At 42.5% G+C, this 19,011-nt stretch overlaps 1 protein-coding gene across 2 annotated transcripts in view; it reads left to right on the forward strand.

The window, feature by feature from the left end:
- The first annotated feature begins 7,106 nt into the window (after positions 1 to 7,106).
- The window catches only part of LOC107388621 (protein kinase C beta type), a 66,809-nt gene continuing 54,904 nt past the window's right edge, over positions 7,107 to 19,011 (forward strand). For both annotated transcript variants that reach the window (XM_070550134.1, XM_070550133.1), the window contains exons 1-2: positions 7,107 to 7,270; positions 7,740 to 7,771. In XM_070550134.1, coding sequence (XP_070406235.1) covers positions 7,107 to 7,270; positions 7,740 to 7,771 — 196 coding nt within the window. The remainder of the gene's footprint in view (positions 7,271 to 7,739; positions 7,772 to 19,011) is intronic.

Consider the following 19,011-nt stretch of genomic DNA (forward strand, 5'->3'; position numbering starts at 1 on the left):
GCTCTTCTATCTTAGCTGTGAGTTCTTTGATCGCGTCTGGCTTGGTTTTGGGACTATGGCTCCCTTCCTTATTACACTCCTGGACTATGTTGAGTTCCAACTGAGCACTATGCGCACCTGTGGCATGTCTGCGAGCAGACCCCATCCTCTTGTGTCTTTCACTTTCCTCACTAGTGATCCTTGTTAAGTGACGTAAAATGGTTTCGTCAATAACATCACTAGATGACAACAAAGGTTTCAACTCTCGCCGAATGTCACTGTGTTTGTATGCTAGCCCTTGGTAGACTGTGTGTAGAAAAACATCTTGAACCGTAGCAGGAGTGTATTTTATTCCTGAGTCTGACAGTTTGGAAGTGAATATGACCCGCTGTTTTAATCCTATGACCCGATATAGGAACTGCTGGGGACTCTCACTCTCCTCCTGTCTAGCACACATCAATTCTTGGAAAAGTTCGGTACTGTTCTTTTCCCTGAGATGTGCTTGTAGAAACCCCTTAAGCTCCATCACAGTCAGGTCATCTTTGTTTATTAACATGTCCTTAAAAGTGCCAGGTTTTACAATTCTGAGCACACCTCATATTATTTCTGCATCAGGGAACCCATCTTTTTGTCCTTCTTTCATCTGTTTACAAATATTATTGTAGCTTATGTCTGAGGAATGGTTACCAACCTGGCCACCTTGCACCTTGAACTCTCTCCTCTGGAGGTAGGAGAGCTCACGTAGTGAGATTATTTCCTCTCTAGTTGGTTGAGCTGTCAACTGGTGTACTGACCTTTTTTGGTGGGTGTGTCTGTGTTCTGAAACGGGTTGGGTAGGTGGTGGAGAAGAGGGCTCAGTTTGCTGGTTGGTGATGTTTTGTCTCAACATTTATCCCAGCTCCTCATAGCTGTTGAGCATCCCTTGTAGCTCCAAGGTCTTGTTCCCTGAAGCAGTTCTGGCAGGACCTGGTCTTGTAGTCTAATGGGCCATTCCCATATGTATTGGGTCGGCCCGGGCCGGGTAGCGTAGGTTGTTTACATATCTGGGTGGCCTGGTATTTTTCCGGGCCAACCAAGGCTCATTCTCAGCCCTCTTCTCGAGGGGGTCTGCTTCAGGCCGACCTTGGCCAACACACCCACTGCTGACAGCAAATTCACACCTTCCATTAGAGCAAGCCTCTGATTGGTGGGTAGAATCAGCCCACATGGGCTTAAGACAAGGATGCGTGGAATCAACCGGGCCAGGCTGGGGCCGACTGGGGCTACCCGGCCCGGGCCGACCTGGTACAGATGGGAATGGCCCATAATTACTCCAGCTCTGTAACAAAGGATCAACTGGACCAACATCATACACTCTCCCACCAGTTTGAATCAGGTTACAAATATCATCTTTAGCAGCAACATTAACGGGCTGAATAGATTGTGTGCTTACATTGTTCCCAGCACTAGTCATATTACGATTCTTTACAACATTATCAATACAGTCTTTCAACACTAACAATTCAACCATTCCACTGTCCTCTGGTTCAAGTAAATGCTTACTGTTCATGAAAGTACTGATATAGTCAAAATAGCTGTCCTGGTCTTCCTCTTCGAATTCTCGTCGGTCTGGACTCGGAACTGAACCCACGTTATTGGCAATGTGGAGGAGCTCTTCAGCTGACAGAGTGAACAGACTCTTTTTAATGTCCCACACAAGTCTCCTTCTTTCACTCACAGCCATGGAAACAGCACCTCTTTGTTTTCCACAAGGTGAGTAACGACTGGTGAAGACTTGACCCCCGCCTCAGCTCACAGTTCCCTCTTATGGCTTCAACTAACCTGGTGGTCCCAGATATCATCAATTGATCAGCACCAGCTCAGCAGATGGTGCAGATCCCGGACGAGCCCCCAAGATTTGTAACGGGTCCCAGGAGTGGTAACTGCCGTCACAAGTAGGTCACCTGTATAAAGCAGGCGAAAGCAGAGTACTGAAGACAGGATGCCTCTCGTTTCCTTCCAGTTCACATCTGAGGAAACGTTAGGCACAGGCATCCCTTTATCAGTCCCCGGAACAACAAATCCATAAATAAAGGTTCTGCTCTGACTTAATGTGTCCATAAATAAAACATAAGTGTTTAAAAGACAAATAAAATCATACATATATAAAATCAAGATTTAGATGTTGCAATCCATTTCATGGGTGCTACATACTTACCAAACGACCAGATTTATGGTGGTTCTTTCCTCCTGTGGGAAGTTTGCTGAACTTACAGCTCTTTTCTCTCAGTTTTCTCCGTGTTTGGTTCGATGACATCACTTTGGTGATGCACACATGTAGTCCTGGACTTATTTTCACACAAAACCTAAAATATAATTCCCCCTTTCGAAAATAAGCACGTTCTTGGCATCAAAATGTGTCTTTAAAATTCACGGACATCATATGTGAAATCCATGGCACAAAACAAGCGGAATTAGAAAAGTGGGTTTTTAGCCCCATTAACTTGCATTCATTTTTTTTTCGTTCTGCCAGAGACCCGTTGTCCGGAAGTAGATGGGCGTGACTTAGGCTCCCTATTGGGACAAGGCCTCAGCCCTACTTAGCATTGTTGGCTAGGTTTTGAGGCTTTCTTAAACTTCTGCCTGAAGAAGGGAGGGTGAATAGCTCATGAATTGGTGGAGACTGTCATCACCTTCTTTGCTCTGAGTGTGCATCTGAGGAACCTTCATGGTGTAAATCTATTCAGACATCTCACTTCTGATTGGCTAACAGCAACACAACTCTACCACTGACTCCATTTGCTTTACATCTTTGATGTTTTATCTCCACAATTAACTCAAGGCTGAAGGAGTTCTGCTGTGTGGTAGAGTTGCTAATGCTAACAATTAGCTTCTACTTGCCGAGACGTTCTCTGCTGTTTCCTGGATGCTAAACAGCCATCCCCGTTCCCTCGTGAGTCAAGATGGGTGAGTCCAAGAATGTTAAGTGACAGTGTGATGTAGATCTGTCAGGACTTTCAAATCCTAGAGTTTCACCGTTTCATGTTCAGCCTGCATGAAAAACTCAGAGTGACTGATTATAATCAGAAATAATCATTAAAAATTGTTTTTTCATTGATCCACACCATTAAGGGTTTACCGCTTTGAAATTTTGATCAGCAATTTGGCTGGGATTATTTTAGTTCTCATAAACCCCCATGAAATAAAAAAAATATATGTTTTGGAGTATTATTATTATTATTATTATTATTATTATCCGCATTAGAATGTAACACTTAATGCTTAAAATGTACAAAAAAGCTTTTCTCCTTTGCTTTTTCACAGAGTTAAAGCAAGTATTCCCTCATGTTTAATTAATCACAAAATAGGTCATGAATGTGTTCATTTAGCTTAACTTCTGCTTCAAGACTTCAGGGAGTAACATGAATATTAATCACAGGAATCAGTACTTTTCAACGTTCTAACACAGAACACCCTCCAACACTGAATTCAGAAAGTAAGCCAATCTTTATGATAGAACCCCAATGATTTATTTTACAACACAAAGTTCACCGATACAAATAAGCCATTTCCATGCATGACAGTCAAATTACACTTTGATAAAAACAAATAAATAACATATAATACGTTAGTGCTTCTTTTACCAATTTTAAAATTAAACTGTATAAAGTCCAACTAAAAGTGTTCAAAAGAAGTTTCCCAAATACCAAACAACATGTTCAAATCATGTGATTAAATTAATTTATTCCAACATCTGTATACACTCATTCTGTCTCAAACTGCCATAGGCATTGTGCATGTGCTTTACAGATGTTCTCGAGGGCTTCGGTGAGGAGAAACGACTCCCGAAGCTGGTCCACAGAAGATGAGAACAGCTGGTTATTAAAAATAACATGAAATAGCCTGAAAGCAGACAATGTACAGAGATGTAGCCACCCCACTCTGTGTGTACCAGTTTGCCACCAGCTGAATAGTCAGTCAATAGTTTTGGTCTCTGATGTAATAGGTCAGTGTGAAAAAGACCAATACTAATGAGCTGAAAGGGGCATATCACCACCTATCATGGCTAAATTGGATGTACTTTGGTCAATATATTGACGCTCCTCCCTTGTGTGTAAACAGGGACAATGTCAGTAGCTGTGTTTAAAGGCCTGCCTAAGTTGTGGTTTCATAATAAATACATAGAGTGAGGACGGTCTTATGGCATTTTAGTTAAAGGTACATTTGGCAGTTTTGGGTTGCTTTTAGCACCCCCTAGTGTCTGCTTAGTAGAACCAAAAGCGAAACCTGTCTCCTCGCTGTGCGCTTGTCTTTTTAACACGTTACTCTAACAGCTGAGATGTCTCCCCAGCCTTCATTAGTTTCTACAGGAACGGTTTATCACAACAAATCAACTGTGTTCATGGTCTAAAACATGCTGGAAGGAGAGTGCAGCGCCAGGTATGTCAGTTCCCTTTTTCAAAGTCCAACAGGTGGCGACCTGCAACTGTGAAATCTCAAGTGCAATGTTCTGGCCACAGAAGGCGGTGGGGGTCTGAGTTACATTTCCTTAACCCCCGTAAAGGGTCATTTTAGCACATACTGGGCCAAGAAAATTATTTAAAACATGAAAAAGTTGCAGAGTGTGGTTTATAGCAACATTCTGGAGTAAGTGCTACTCTTACTCTGTTCTGTGATATAAAGTATGCATTACTTTGATTGGTAGGCCAAATGCAATTTCTATTACGCTCCGCTCAGCTTTAGCTAATAGCGTTCCGCGTATTTGCAGATGTCAATCACAGAGCATGTGGTTTACAGAAGTAGAGTGATGCCAAAAAAGTGCTTAGACGGCAAAAGTTTATTTAGGTTTTGTGTGAAAAGATGTGATGGACTCCAACTGCTCGCCTCACCAAATTAACGTCATCGAACCAGACACGGGGAAGAGGAGAAGAAAATGACTTTGAATTAAGCAAGCTTCGCATGCTTCTTCAGGACAAAAGAAGAAGCATTAAACATGGAGAAAACCACTATAAATCTGGCCATGTGGTAGCAGCTACGCTGTGGTGAAGTCATATATGCAACGTCTGATTTGTAGTCTTTTTAACTGCAAATTTTTATAAGGAAATCAACCTCTTCAAATTTATCATTTAAACTGAAGTACAACATCTGTGTGATTCAGGGCATAAGGCAAAGTGGGCCTATAGGAAGTCTCCTCTCCTTCGGGTCGGCTCATGAGTTCCCTGAACAAACAAACAAACAAAAAAAGAATATATGTGAGCGGGAACCAGAAAAAGTAACTTTCTGGCCCCTTTGCCTTACGCCCTGAAGTTTGCATTTTTAACCTTGAGTCAACGTGAACTTGTGCAGGGGTAATCAATTCTGGGTCTGGAGGGCCGGTATCCAGCATGATTTAGTGGTTTCTCTCCGACACACTTGATTCAGTTTAGTCACCTGTGCAGCAGCTCATCAGGCTCTGCAGAAGCCTATTAATTACCTGCTGGTTGAAATCAGGTGTGTTGAAACAGAGTTAAAAATAAAAGGTGCTGGATACCAGCCCTCCAGGCCCGGGATTGTCTGCCCCTGGCGTAGTGGATGAGGGGGAACTACAGTCCTTGTCATTTCTGCATTGGTGGAAGGCAGAGTTTCCCCCTTGGTCCCAAGCCACTTCAACGTAGGAAATATATGAACATCATTGGTTATAATAATGCTAATCACAGAAATATGCTAACCCAAGCTATTGCTAACGCTAACCCCAGTAAAAATATAAATCTTGGGTTAAATTTAGTTTATATGAACATTTTAAATGCTTGTTTTGCACTAAGTGTGCTGTCATTATCCTTACTGTGAGTGTGTCAGTGTACATTAACTCAAAGTAATTGATGGTGTTTGAGCTTCTTAGGGACTTTTCATTTTGTTGTGATATATCCAAACTCTGTCCCATTCCAATTTATCTGCAACAACTACAATTAATAGACATTTTTAAAAATACATTTTAATTTACCAGAAAATTGTAATTCTGAAAGAAAAATATTATTACCATTGTACTACTATTTGCATAATCTCAATGGAAAATGTTGAATATTTTATTGATGCTTATTTATAATAAAATTAAAAACAATAATCTTAAAAGTGTACTATGTAGAAATAAAGTAAATATGACATCCCGAGGTAAAATTTGTTTACTGCAACCATTTTAAACAACTCTGGGGCTTCCTCTGATTACAATTGTCAGCATCTTGCAGGAGACACGGCAGCCCCACACTCATTGATGGTAAACAGTAGTTATGTCCTCTTTCCTTTCTTTTTAAATGAGAAAAACTGACTATCCAGCAGCCAGTTGGATATGAAATATATTTCAGTATAACCTTCCTTCCAAAATAACTGAAACATTAAAATCTTTGGGGTTTTCTCACTGTAACATTCTCATATTCTTACATACTGCACCTTTAATATCAGCCATTTCTGATAGGCAGTTTATCTTTTGGTGCATCACTAATTTTAACCAGCTCTTTTTTCTTTGAAGTGGGGAAATAACAGCAGTAAATGTAAGCAATCAGTCCATTCAGTCTGAATGCTGCAGCACAAATGCGGGCCTATAAACACACACTTATGCTCAGGTACTGCATCTTTAACATTAAAAGAATGTGTTCTAGCAACCATTACAGTGAAGAGGATTTTTAGGAACTAGGGCAACTGGATCTTCATGAGCGTCCCCTAAACCAGTGCGCACCGCAGATGAACGTAAATGTGGTTCATACAGTCGGTTGGCAGTGCGTGTTTTGTGCGTCTGAGAGAGAGAGAGAGAGAGAGAGAGAGAGAGAGAGAGAGAGAGAGAGAGAGAGAGAGAGAGAGAGAGAGAGAGAGAGAGAGAGAGAGATGCAACACTTTGTTGAGAGAGAGATGCAACACTTTGTTGAGAACAGGGAAGCAGCAAGCGGGGACCCGCCGGAAGAAACAGCAGCAGCGTAGCGCGAGCTGGACGCACACCGTCAAAAGCACCGGCAGCACGAGCGACACAGAGGCGGACAGCAGCGGGGTGGAGAGGAGGAGAAGGAGGAGGAGGAGGAGGTACCTGCACTCGTTTCGCCTCGCCGCCTCCGTCGTGCCTCCCTCTCTGTCTCCGGTCCCCTCACCCCTCGTACCTCTCGGACCGTCGCTTCCTCATTAAGATGGCTGACACCAACAGCGACGGAGAGGTACAGGAGGGTGCGCGAGGCTTCGCCCGTCAGGGAGCCCTCCGTCAGAAGAATGTGCACGAGGTGAAGAATCACAAGTTCATTGCGCGCTTCTTCAAGCAGCCAACCTTCTGCAGCCACTGCACGGACTTCATCTGGTGAGTGAGTGTACGCGTGCGTGTGTGTGACAGATAGCGGTAAGGACACAGGTGAATCACTTGCTGCTGCAGCTGCGGCGGCTCGTCTGATCGGCCTGTCAGCACACCACACCGATGACTTCCCTGTCACTGTCATCAGAAACGCCGCGATGCGCCATTCTACGCGGTCCAACGCGATGCGACAGCACCGCGGGCCTGGCGGGGGTGATGCGCCGGCGGCAGCCGCAGAGCCATAGCTGCCGCTCGGTATTTACTGCATCGATCGGCCCTGACCGGCACCTCTGAACACTAGAGGGGCTGCCTGGTGAAGGAATGCTGCTGGAGACTAGGGGCCCAGCTGCGCTGCATCTGTGTGTGTGTGTGTGTGTGTGTGTGTGTGTGTGTGTGTGTGTGTGTGTGTGTGTGTGTGTGTGAAACCCTTCTTTGTGGGTGAATTCCTCTAATTCACATCCATGTATTCTGTCCACAGGGGCTTTGGAAAGCAGGGATTCCAGTGCCAAGGTAAGCACAGCCTCATTCACAAATAGCTCCACTGCATATGGCTGTGGGTGTGTGGGACGGCTGCTCACTGTCTGAAGGAGTGTGTGTGTGTGTGTGTGTGTGTGTGTGTGTGTTATGCTCAGGGCTGCAGTTGGTACACACTGTTAAAGTGACCTGTTGGCTCCTTCGTTGATGACATATTTGTGCTGGCAGGCAGGTGTTAAACTCAAAGCAGGTGCTTGCCAGCAGTGATAAAAGAGAGCGAGAACACTTCGAAGAGGTGCCGGCTAAGGAGACGGAGGGAGATGTAAGAGTAGAAGAGTCTGCAGAGCGCTGTAAGCTGAGATGTCTGGTTCTGACCGAGGAGAGATGGGAGAGAGATGCACCGGAAAGTTAGATTTCTCCTCATTTTTCTGACATGATTGATTGGAGCTGCAAAATGGTGGGTTTGCTTGTGGGTGGGTGGTGATGTGTGTCTGTGGGTGGGCAGGAAGGCATCATTATGATGGTGGTGGGTGGGTAGGTGTCTAGACACGGACCTCTGCACAAAATGGTTTCGAAAACGGCCCCATGCTAAACAGAGTAACCTCACTTATCAGCTGAAGATCTTCACTGTGTTGCAGCAAATGTTGTTCTGCTCCCAGTGTTACTTCCCCTTCTTCACTGGTTCATTTCAGACACCTGAACTCGGTAGCTCTAGTCATGTGACCAGCTGCGAGGTTCAGGAGGAAGAAGACTGCCACAGTTTCTAAATTTGCCTCACCAGCTTGTAGGAGTTGCAGAAAACAAGGGTGATTTTATAGTTAAACACAAGAGAAAGTTTGCCAGCAGCTCTGGTGGCGGTATAGCATATTCACTTGGGGGAGAAGGAAAATTATGTCTGCACAAGCGCATGACCCTCTGAACTAAAGGGAGCGAGTGTGATGTGAGGGTGTGCGTACCCTGAGCTGATGACACACAGGATTCACTGACACTGTGGCCCGACTGAGGTCTTACACCGATAGCTCTGCTGTCAGATCAGTTTTCCTGGTTAGTTTCCACCAGATAACTGAAAACAGGCTGATGTATGTAGAAAGTCTCTTGCATAACAAACTGAACACGTGCCGCTTCAAAGGAAGCTTTGACGAAAAACAGTTTTACACAATATCACAAAAACCTGGTGTGGACATTGTCCTGTCTCTGCCATTCACTCATAGACAGCAGGGTGGAAATACTCTGGAGTAACACCAGGATAAAGCACACAGATGTTTGGACGTGTCAGCAAAGTATTCTGTTTTGTTTGCACATCAGTTAGCAGAGAAAGCTGCTATCTTATTTGTTGCACTGGCTGTTTTTTCACTTGGATTATTAGAATTTTTCCACTGATATCGGAGTATAAGGCAGCAAACATTAAAGGTGTCCTAACCACATTTACCTTGTTGTTGTTGAATAAAGGCAGCTTGGGGTGTCCAAAGTAGCAAACCAGAAAGCCTGTGCCATCTCTGACCTGCTTTCCTATGTAAATTAGTCATGTTTTAACAGCCACAGAGACAAGGTTCGTCCTGAGAAAATCTGGTTTAACACGCCATAAGCCTAGACACACCACCAGTGGTAATCTCGTTGATGAAATGTTTCAGGTATCTTATATTTTTTTGTGCCAAATACATTTTTGTGGGTGAAAACTAGAGATGTTCCAATCACGTTTTTTGCTCCCGGTCAGATTCAGAGTAATTTGATTTAGAATATCTGCCGATACCGAGTCCCGATCCGATACTTTTCAGGAAAGCATTAACATGAGAAGAAAACGCATCCAAGTTGTCTTTTAAGTTTAATTTTCACTTGCTCGAAAAACACAGATTAAAAAATGTGTTTATGTTGTGATTGTGAACACATTTAAAAGCAGCAGCATTGCTCTTATTTCATGTTGTTTACTTCGTCAATGTGCAGCTGCAAGCAATGCGTGTTCTCGTGACGAGGCGGGCATACGGAGCCTCGGCCGGCACGTTAACTTTTCCCAGCATAACACCTGTAGCTACCGCACAGCTCGGGTGCTGCAGGAAACAACCGAGACGTTTTGTAGTTTGTTGGCTATTTCTCTTTGTTTATTAACGTATCTTTTTCTGTCAGCTGACTTTGGGTTTTTGTCCAAGTTCACTGTGAACTGGGACCGTTAGTGGCAAACTGGGAATTAATGCAGACAGGTGATTTGCTTTGTTGACGCCCGAAGGGAAAAGCCGAAAGTGAAAGTCTGTTTTCAAAGCGAGGAATCGCAGAGCTATGTCGCTGATTGCCCAGTATGCACACATTACAGGTAGCTGTTGCTCTGCCTTCGCTGTCCGGTTTAAAATACCACCAAGCTGAAGACTTTTCGCTCTCCTGAGACACATTAGCTCTGCGTTAGCCTGCTTGATAACAGCTCATATTTGTTGTTTTAAAATGTTAAATCCAATCACTTTCTCCTGGACCTAATCACTTGGTCAGGGCCAAATTCTGATCATGTGATTGGATCGGAGCATCCCTAATGAAAATGAAACAAAAACTTAAGAAAATATCTTCTAAAAAAGCAAAAATTGATTGAGATTTTTGTCATCTTTTATTAATGACAAAAATCTCAAACAAAAACTGACAGTAACGAAAATCCAACCAGAAAACGGTAAAGATGCGAGGAACCAAAAAAAAAAAAGAGTCTATCAGCAAATGGAAAAGGTAGGACAAGGTGAAAAAAGTAAGTAAGTAAGTAAGTAAAAAAGAACCAATCAGAGTCCGGAGCCGGCCGCTGTTTGAACAAGCTCCTGGTAACAGTTGAATAATTTGTCTAAAATGGAGAATATGTCCATGGGTGGGAGGAAAAACATTAAATGTGATGATCTGTATTGTCCGTGCCCGGTGTTATAGAGGTATTTTTGTAGGAAATAACATTCAGGGTGCCTTGGTAAATTAGTGCAGACAAACTCTAAAACATACACCAAAAAATAATTCTTACCTTTTAGTTTACCTCTGCATTATTAGAGAAACACCTTTTAATGTTTTCATTGTATGATGTCATTTCCTGTCATGTTTACAAATAATACTGCACATTATACAGTATTTACTGTATTAATATTGAGAGACACAATTTCAAACAGTCAGTGTGCATTTTGGTATTTTGCAAAAATTGTTGTTAAAATAATTATGAATACAGAGTTTTATACTGATCCAAAGTGTGAAATTTGAATTTTTTATATTGGTATAACCCTCCCACTGTCCTAATGGGTGTGACCCTACAAGGAAAGTTGACCATTGAGCAGGGTTGATGGTTTATCCCTCGGGTCCATGTGGCAGGGGTGAGGAGTGAGCACCACCTCATGTGGTTCATATCACAATTTACCAAACTTATCCAGATGAGGCATCAAAAGTATTACTTTAAACAGGAAAGAACTAAATTCATGTCTTAAAACTGGACAGTTTTACCGTTAGCATGAATTTTAACTGTAGAAAAAAAAGGCAGATGTTTAACATGGAAGAGGATCACAAAGAAGCATTTAGGTTTGTAACTGATAAGAGTTTAAACATTTACTTTGAACACCTCAATTTTTTAATGGTAAACTACAGAAAACACCTTCTTTGATTGTAGATGAACAGAAATACAAGGTTTTATAAGGACTCAATTCTGGAGCTTCCAGAATAAAACCTCAGAGAAGGTTTACAGCCATCCTTATCTTGGGTAAGGGTCAGTCGTGTCGGGTGGATGTAAAAAAGACCAGTTTCTAATATGGTCCTGCTTCTCCGATTGGTAAAGAAGGAAAACCCAGTCAAATTGGTGCAATTTATGACCCTGGGAGAGAATCGTAGGAGTTAACCAGAATGCTGAAAAGGGATCTTGGATCATAGGACTGCAGGCCAGTTTCAAATTTCCCTTTTTTTTGCTTCTAAGTGTGAGAGAAAGAAAAGCTTTGTGTGAAAATGGTTATGTCCTTCTTCATGTGAATCCAACTAAAGTTAATCTGAAAATATGAAATGTGGATTTCCGCTGCACTGATCTCATTTTTTCGATCGCCACAGCTCGTGACCATAGGTTAGTGTAGGAACGTAGATCGACCGGTAAATCAAGAGCTTTGCTTTCTGGCTCAGCTCTCACTTCACCATGACAGACCGGTACAACGCCCGCAGTACTGCAGACGCAGCACCAATCCGCCTGTCGATCTCACGCTCCATCTTTCCCTCACTTGTAGACAAGACTCCGAGATACTTAAACTCCTCCACTTGGGGCAGGACCTCGTCCTTGACCTGGAGAAGGTCTTCCTTTTCCGACTCAAGATCAGATTTAGAGGAGCTGATTCTCATCCCTCATGAATATATCTGTATTTTTATTTTATCTTGTGATCCTTTTGTTTATTTATCAGTTTTTACTTCATTGTCTGCAATGTATTTTATGGGAAGCACTTTGGTCAGCTCTCAAGCTGTGTCTAAATGTGCTATACAAATAAACTGGTATGGTATTATATTGTCGGATTGCACGGCCCTACCTGGGCGATGAGTCAAAAATGTTTTGTGATCTAAATTTTTGACTCTAATCGATTATCATTTTTTCCCATGTCAATAAATTTGATAATAAAAACATTGAAAAGACATGTGTAGGGTGGCAGTAGGGCTGGGCGACAGAGGTGTGACCAAGTCATTGTTGTACAAGTCTCACGTCTTTGTCCTCAAGTCCGAGTCAAGTCTCAAGTAAATTACAGGCAAGTCCTAGCCTAGTGAACTAGACCAAATTCTTGCTTTGCAAAGTTTGGTCTAGGCATGCTCCATTGGAACCACCGCAGCTCCTACCAGGCCTCTGGCTGGCCAATCACGACTCTCTAGAGGGGTTTCAAACACATAAAGAGCTGTGATTGGTCCATAATGGTGGGCCAATCATAGTGCTCTATCTGCTTAGTGAACAAATCACAGAGCTTTATCCGTTTTGTGGGCCAATCAGGGCACTCTATATGCCTGGTGGGTGGGATGATGCAACAGAGTGAAAAAAGAGGATGTCACATTCATTGTCCAGTGGAATGCGGAGATCATTTGAAAGACAACGGTAGAACCCGCCCCACAACCGAGAGCCATCAATGGAGCATGGCCAGACTAAATAATACATTTATTTAAACATTTATTTAGTCTGGCTTGCCAGGCTAGGCAAGTCCAAGTGAAGACAGATGAGCTTCAAGTCAAGTCCAAGTCAGAAACTAAGAATTTCAAGTCTCTTCAAGTCATTTTTTTAAGATGTTGCATTTTTATGTTCAATGTAAGTCATATTCAGTGTATTCTCTTTAAAAGCTGTATTTATTTCAAAACCTGATAAAACAAATGCAACTGAACTTAGAAATTTTACAATAAGTAGTTTTGAACTCAACTCTGTTGTAGTTTTTATTAAACTTGGCTACAATGAAGAGTCTTCCTTTAAACCTTAATTTCACAATAAGCAATCAGTGAGCAATGATGAACTTACAATTTTCAAACCAAAACCAAAATTCCTGTCACATCATCTGCACATAACATTTTCAGTAAATTTCAGTTTCTCTCTCTGTAAAAAATGTTTGTACACATCTGTGTGTGAATGGCTAACAGAAAGTAAATAAAATGTATTGACTGAACAGTAAACAGGAACGTGCAGTTTAAGTTTGTTTTAGTCATTTAATATTCTGCATTGCATTTGCAAAAAGACCAAATTGGCTAAACGTTTATCAGTCATCTGTGCCCGATGAGGCCGTAGAATAATGCCACCATTAGGGCTGCTCAATTATGGCAAAAATAATAAGATTATGGTGACTGAAATTGAGATCACGATTATTTAGGACGATTTTTCAATTTATGTTGATTTTATTTGTTTTCATTCAGTCATAAAATTGCTCAGGGCACAATCAGGACAAAAATAAATAAGAAACAAGATGATCACTAAAAGAACTCCTGATTCCCAGTATAAAGACCAATATACTTATAGCTCATAGTCTATGACCCAAGGGCTATAGACCTTGGTTTAACTCATGTAAGTCTAACCAGTACAGACCCAAATACCAATATCTTGCAAATACTGACAGCAAGAATTATACAGTGGCATTTATAACAAATAAATGCAAATAAATTGATGTTCACAAAATTTTGCATAACATTTATTGACTCGTGTCAAGGTGCTGTAGGAGAGTGCACTAGCACCGTGTCCTCAGAGAGATAAGTTATTAGTTATCAGCGTGAGGAACTTATTTCTACCTTATTTATAAACTATGTATTTACAAGTCCATCAGTTAATGTAATAACTGTCCCAACCACAGCTGCACCCCCCACCCCCCAACCCGGTCTCACAGCAATCAGGGGCAAGCTGCACGTGTGTTAAGCGTGCCGCACGCGCACATTTAGCTGTTTTTAGTGGCTCAGGAGTCCGCAGGTGTGGTGTGTGTCACTCACTCTGGTTACTCCAACAAGGAGCCGGCTCCGAGAGCCGTTTCTTTAGCGACTGACACATCACTACATCATTCCCTTTCCTAATGTCCTGAAGAATGGTCCGGAGCGCAGGCGGAGTGTTTAGCTAACCTGCAGGAAATGTCGACGACAGTTATCAAGAAAGTAGCTAAGGGTTACCAGAGATGTTTCTGAGGTGTTCGCCAGGTACTTTTAAGCTAAAAAGTCAAGAAGGGGGTCTGAGAAGCTGCTAGAAATAGCGTCAAAGTCACTAAGTTGGCAACACTGTGGGAGGAGTGCTTCATTTGCAACTCAGGGCAGCGCAAGCGGGAGGAGCAAATAATCGGCTTGTTTTGTTTTTTATAATCGTTCAAAACTCAGATCGTAATCGTGATTAAAATTCGATTAATTGAGCAGCCCTAGCCACCATAGCTGAAAACTCGCTCCACTGCTGCACTACATGCAGGCATCGCCAAAACTCTGGTGACCACATGAAACAGGGAAGGAAGAGTCTGCATGTTCATGTTCCAGAACAAGAGGGCATTCTGTCCATCAGGTAGTGACTTAGCTGACTTGCTGGACTAGTCCCCACATCCTTCTTCTGCCGCTTGCTGTAAATGGAAAAGAGTCCCCCATCTTCACCATTCTCTTGATTTTCTTCACCAAGTGTCACTGGTGGCTCCAGCTTTTCAGAATCCACAGCATCTTGCATGATCAGATCTGACAAAAACAAAAAAAAAACACATGGTGCTCCACCCAGAAAAGGGAAAATGCTGGATCCAAAGCAGCCGCTTTGAGGTACACTGGATCTGAAAAGGGGGCAGTGATCCCATCTTCTGCTCTAGCCATCCGCACACTGATAGATTACAAGAAATCTTCTGTTCAAAGATGCCTGGAGACTCCTGACCAGGCCATTCGGGAAACGGACTTGGGGCTTCAGTTTCTTAAGGTGTTGATTGAGGGACAGCACAGATGGAACAACAGCACTGATTGTGACTATTTTTTCACCTTGTGTCAAATCGGTTGCTTCTCCAAAAGGCTTCAGGATGTCTACCATCTCCTTCAACAGGTTCCACTCTCTTGTTGTGAATATTAACTCCTTGTGCCCATTGCCATTTCAAGAACAGCACAGAGTTTGGGATGTTCACATTGGAGGACTGCCTTCACTTGTCTCAGTGTTGAATTCCATCTTGTTATTACTGCAGCAGGGATGCCTTTCTCTTCACCAAAGTCAGCTTCAAACACATCTTTGAATGTTGTGCTTGTGTGCAGTAGTGAGCTGAGCTTAGATAACTTTGAAAGAGAGGGAGTTGCCACTTTGGTCCATGTCAAGCCATCTCTCACCACCAGCTGCAGTGTGTGCGCAAAACATTGCAAGCGCTGTGTTTTTGCCATTGAAGCAGCCACTGTTTCCTGATCTTCAATGGTTAAGTCATGCCAGAGCTCTGGGTCGTCAAGATGATCCCCGTCCTCATCACGTTCCTCAGCTTGCCCGGTGGGGAAGCATACGGTGAATGCTTTCCGCATGTTGGCAGCATTATCAGCAATGACATAGTCTATTTTGTCCTTGATTTTGTATTCATCACATATAGTTTCGAAGTTCTCACACATTATTTCGCCTTTGTGTGAGCCTTTGAAGCAGTCAAAGTGCAACAGTTTTGAGTTTAGCTGTATCCTCTCCATCTCCAATTGGATCCAGTGCACAGTGACACCAAGAAAGCCCTGCATCTTTCGGTCAGACCAAATGTCCTAAGTGACTGAAACATGGTCTACCTGGCTCAACTGAGTTTTTAGCCTTAAATGTTTCTCTGCAGCAAGGTTCTCTATTTTTGATGCCATTGTCCTGCGACATACTGGGCTGTATTTGTTGTAAGCTACTGATAGAAAGTGGCGAAAGCTTTTGGATACCATTCAAGCGTCAGAGTGGAGATAACGTCACTGCGTTGGTTAGGCGTAACGCGTCACTACCTGTTAATCACTATATGTTGTGTAAACTATTCAGTGCTCCCGCTAGCTTGAATTGATCGATTTTCTTTGTTGGAAGCCACTCTGAGTTATTCTATCACACAAGCACGTTAGAACACTTATTTTCCTCTGATGTTCTTTATGTTTTCGGAACATGTTGGGCATTACACTGGTTTTCTGGGCGTGGTAAGGTATCGTTAGGCTAGCTTAGCATGGCTAGGGCAGCTAGCTATCCTGTATCGGTCTATGAACCTATTCCTCTCTCTGGCTTTCTGCCCATTCCTGTGGCCGTGTTCAACAGGTTTTCTGCACTCAGCAACACACGCTGAGAAACCAATTCTGGCAGCTCCTTAGCTGAATGTGGCTCTAGAGTCACATACGGCCACAGTCAAATCCTAAAATGAAGTTAGCTTCAGTTAGCCATGACATTGTAGCAAAAAAGTAGCACCTACTGCTCTTTATGCAACTTTAAATGATGAATAAAGTTGGATGTTGTTCCATCGGCGTCCGTGATTTTCTTTTTGCTTGTTCTACACATTGCTGTGTGTTGTTTTTCTACTACTACGTAGTTTGTATACCCAAATGCGATCACCTTTGGGAGCATACCGATAGTCCTTGTTGGCTGCGTGCTGCATAGCTGAATGGACGGTTAGCCTGGCCTCTTTAAAAAAAAATTTTGTTATTGTTTTCAAATCCGATTAATTTGATTGGCTCTTCGTGGCTCTCGCACACAGAGACGGACTTCACTTGTTGATACGGAATGCGTGAAATAATTTAACCCGGCACGATTTTGAAATAATAGATGTTTTAAATGGGTTCAAGTCAGAGTCAAGTCCCAAGTCTTTGCCCTTCAAGTTCAAGTCAAGTCAAAATCTTTGAGCATCATTTCAAGTCAAGTCTCAAGTAGTGAAATTAATGACTCAATTCTGACTCAAGTCCAAGTCATGTGACTCGAGTCCACACCTCTGCTGGGCGATATATGGCCTAAAATCAATATCATGTCTTTTTCCATCTTTGCTTGATCAAGCAAAAGAGAGGCATGAATAGAAACTTTTCGCTAAGCTGTAAAGTTCAAAGAGGTTAAGAGGAAGAAGGCTGATGGGGAAGTACTCAAACCGGTTTGGTTCTGAGGAATTTTAGACATTTGGCTTTTGTTTACATGAAGGGATCAGTGTCTTGACAAATGGATATTTCCTACATCGTGGGTGTGTTGCTGATGCCCGTTCTACAGGTATTCAGAAGTTACTAATTATTTTTTTCTTCCTGGACTGGAGTTAAGAGTTTCTTTGATTTGCCTACAGCAAACGGATTGAAAAAGAAATGGTTTCTTCCTTCTTGTGTCCTGCTTAAGCATGATCCAGATGTCTGAACAGAGTTTGAAATAAGAGCTGGGAGACTTTAGGTGTTACACAAAAACCCCACATTTTTCAAATAAAGCTGGAGGTAGACCTTGAATGATGACGTATGTCATGTAGAATGAAAGCATTCCTTGTGTAAAAGATCATATTGTCTGAGATTAGGCTACGTATTTGATGATGTATGTTCAGTCATGACTTTCTGAGAGTTTCATTAAATGACCATCTTTCCAAGATGAGTGATGACAGATATTAATTGAATTAAGCAGTGGTGCAAAAAAAAAAAAGATTTGTCAGATTAGCCAATCACCGCTTGATACATCCCTATGCACAGTTAGTTTTTGAAGTTTTAGCTTTTTTAAATGTTTAAGTAGTGAGCTGCTGGCTAGAAGCTCTTCATGCAAAGCAGTGGTTTTGATTGGAATGTAATGTTTCATCATTGTTCCAGTTCAAATACATTTAAATGAAATTAGATTTGGACCTAAAAGCACACCAATCCTAAATATCATCGCAGAATTCTTAGCGTTATGGGAGAAACTTGTTTTATCTGTACTTACATTTAGCACTCTAGCGTTTTACAACCCCCCAAGGTGCTTCACAACACATCTGTCATTCACACACACATTCACACATTGGTTGGTGATGATGAGCTGCCCTGAGGTACTCTGAGAGGCAAGGCTGCCAAAAACAGGCGCCACCGATCCCTCCGACCCCCATAAGCTGGCAAGCCAAAAGACATGACGACTGTGACAGACTGAGCGGGACTTGAACCTGCAACCCTCCAGTTATGAGATGGGCACTTAACTCCTCCACCACTGTCGTTGAAGTATTCGGGGATACTCTGGGAGTAAACTCATGCAGCCTCTGAAGAAAGAACCAGAAACACTTAAAATCATCAGCAGTGATTAGGACATCAGTTTGTAGTGACTTTGCCCTGGGCCTGATGCAAGTTTGTGCACATTCCTCCAACGTGTCTGTGAAGGTTCTCAGTCATCCAGGTCATTGTAGTCTAATGAGCTTTGAAAGAAAAGCGTCTGGACTTCTTTGAGTTGCTTGAAGACTTCTTTGGAAGACATTCCTCCAACCGTTAACTGAAAACTCTATATGCAAATCCAAAAGTGAAGTTATGCAAATCCAAAAGTGAAGTCATTGGTATTTTTTCCTTGTAGATGTAACCCTTCTCATGCAGGTCTCTAAAAAAAATCAAAACCTACGACCAGCAGACTTTAGCAGGTTAAAACACCAATCAGAGAACGGGTCAGTTACATAAATCAGACACCATGAAGATTAGAAAACTTGGTTGTGAGTGATGGGTTCTCGTAGTGTCTGATTAATACAAGGCTAGCTGCGGTTGTGGTTTTGAGAAAGATGTCGGTTTAGATGAATCTCGTTTCTCATCTGACCGCAGACACAAATGTGCTCTCATCACTTTTGGTTTCTCACACCAGCTTGGCCAGTTGGTTGTGTGAGAATAATGTTGTGGATGGCTGCACCAGTTCTGGTTTTTAGAGCCGATCATGGTTTCTGATCTGCTGATACGGATTCTGT

Source organism: Nothobranchius furzeri, chromosome 4 (genome assembly GCF_043380555.1).
Source record: "Nothobranchius furzeri strain GRZ-AD chromosome 4, NfurGRZ-RIMD1, whole genome shotgun sequence".
Lineage (NCBI taxonomy): Eukaryota > Metazoa > Chordata > Actinopteri > Cyprinodontiformes > Nothobranchiidae > Nothobranchius > Nothobranchius furzeri.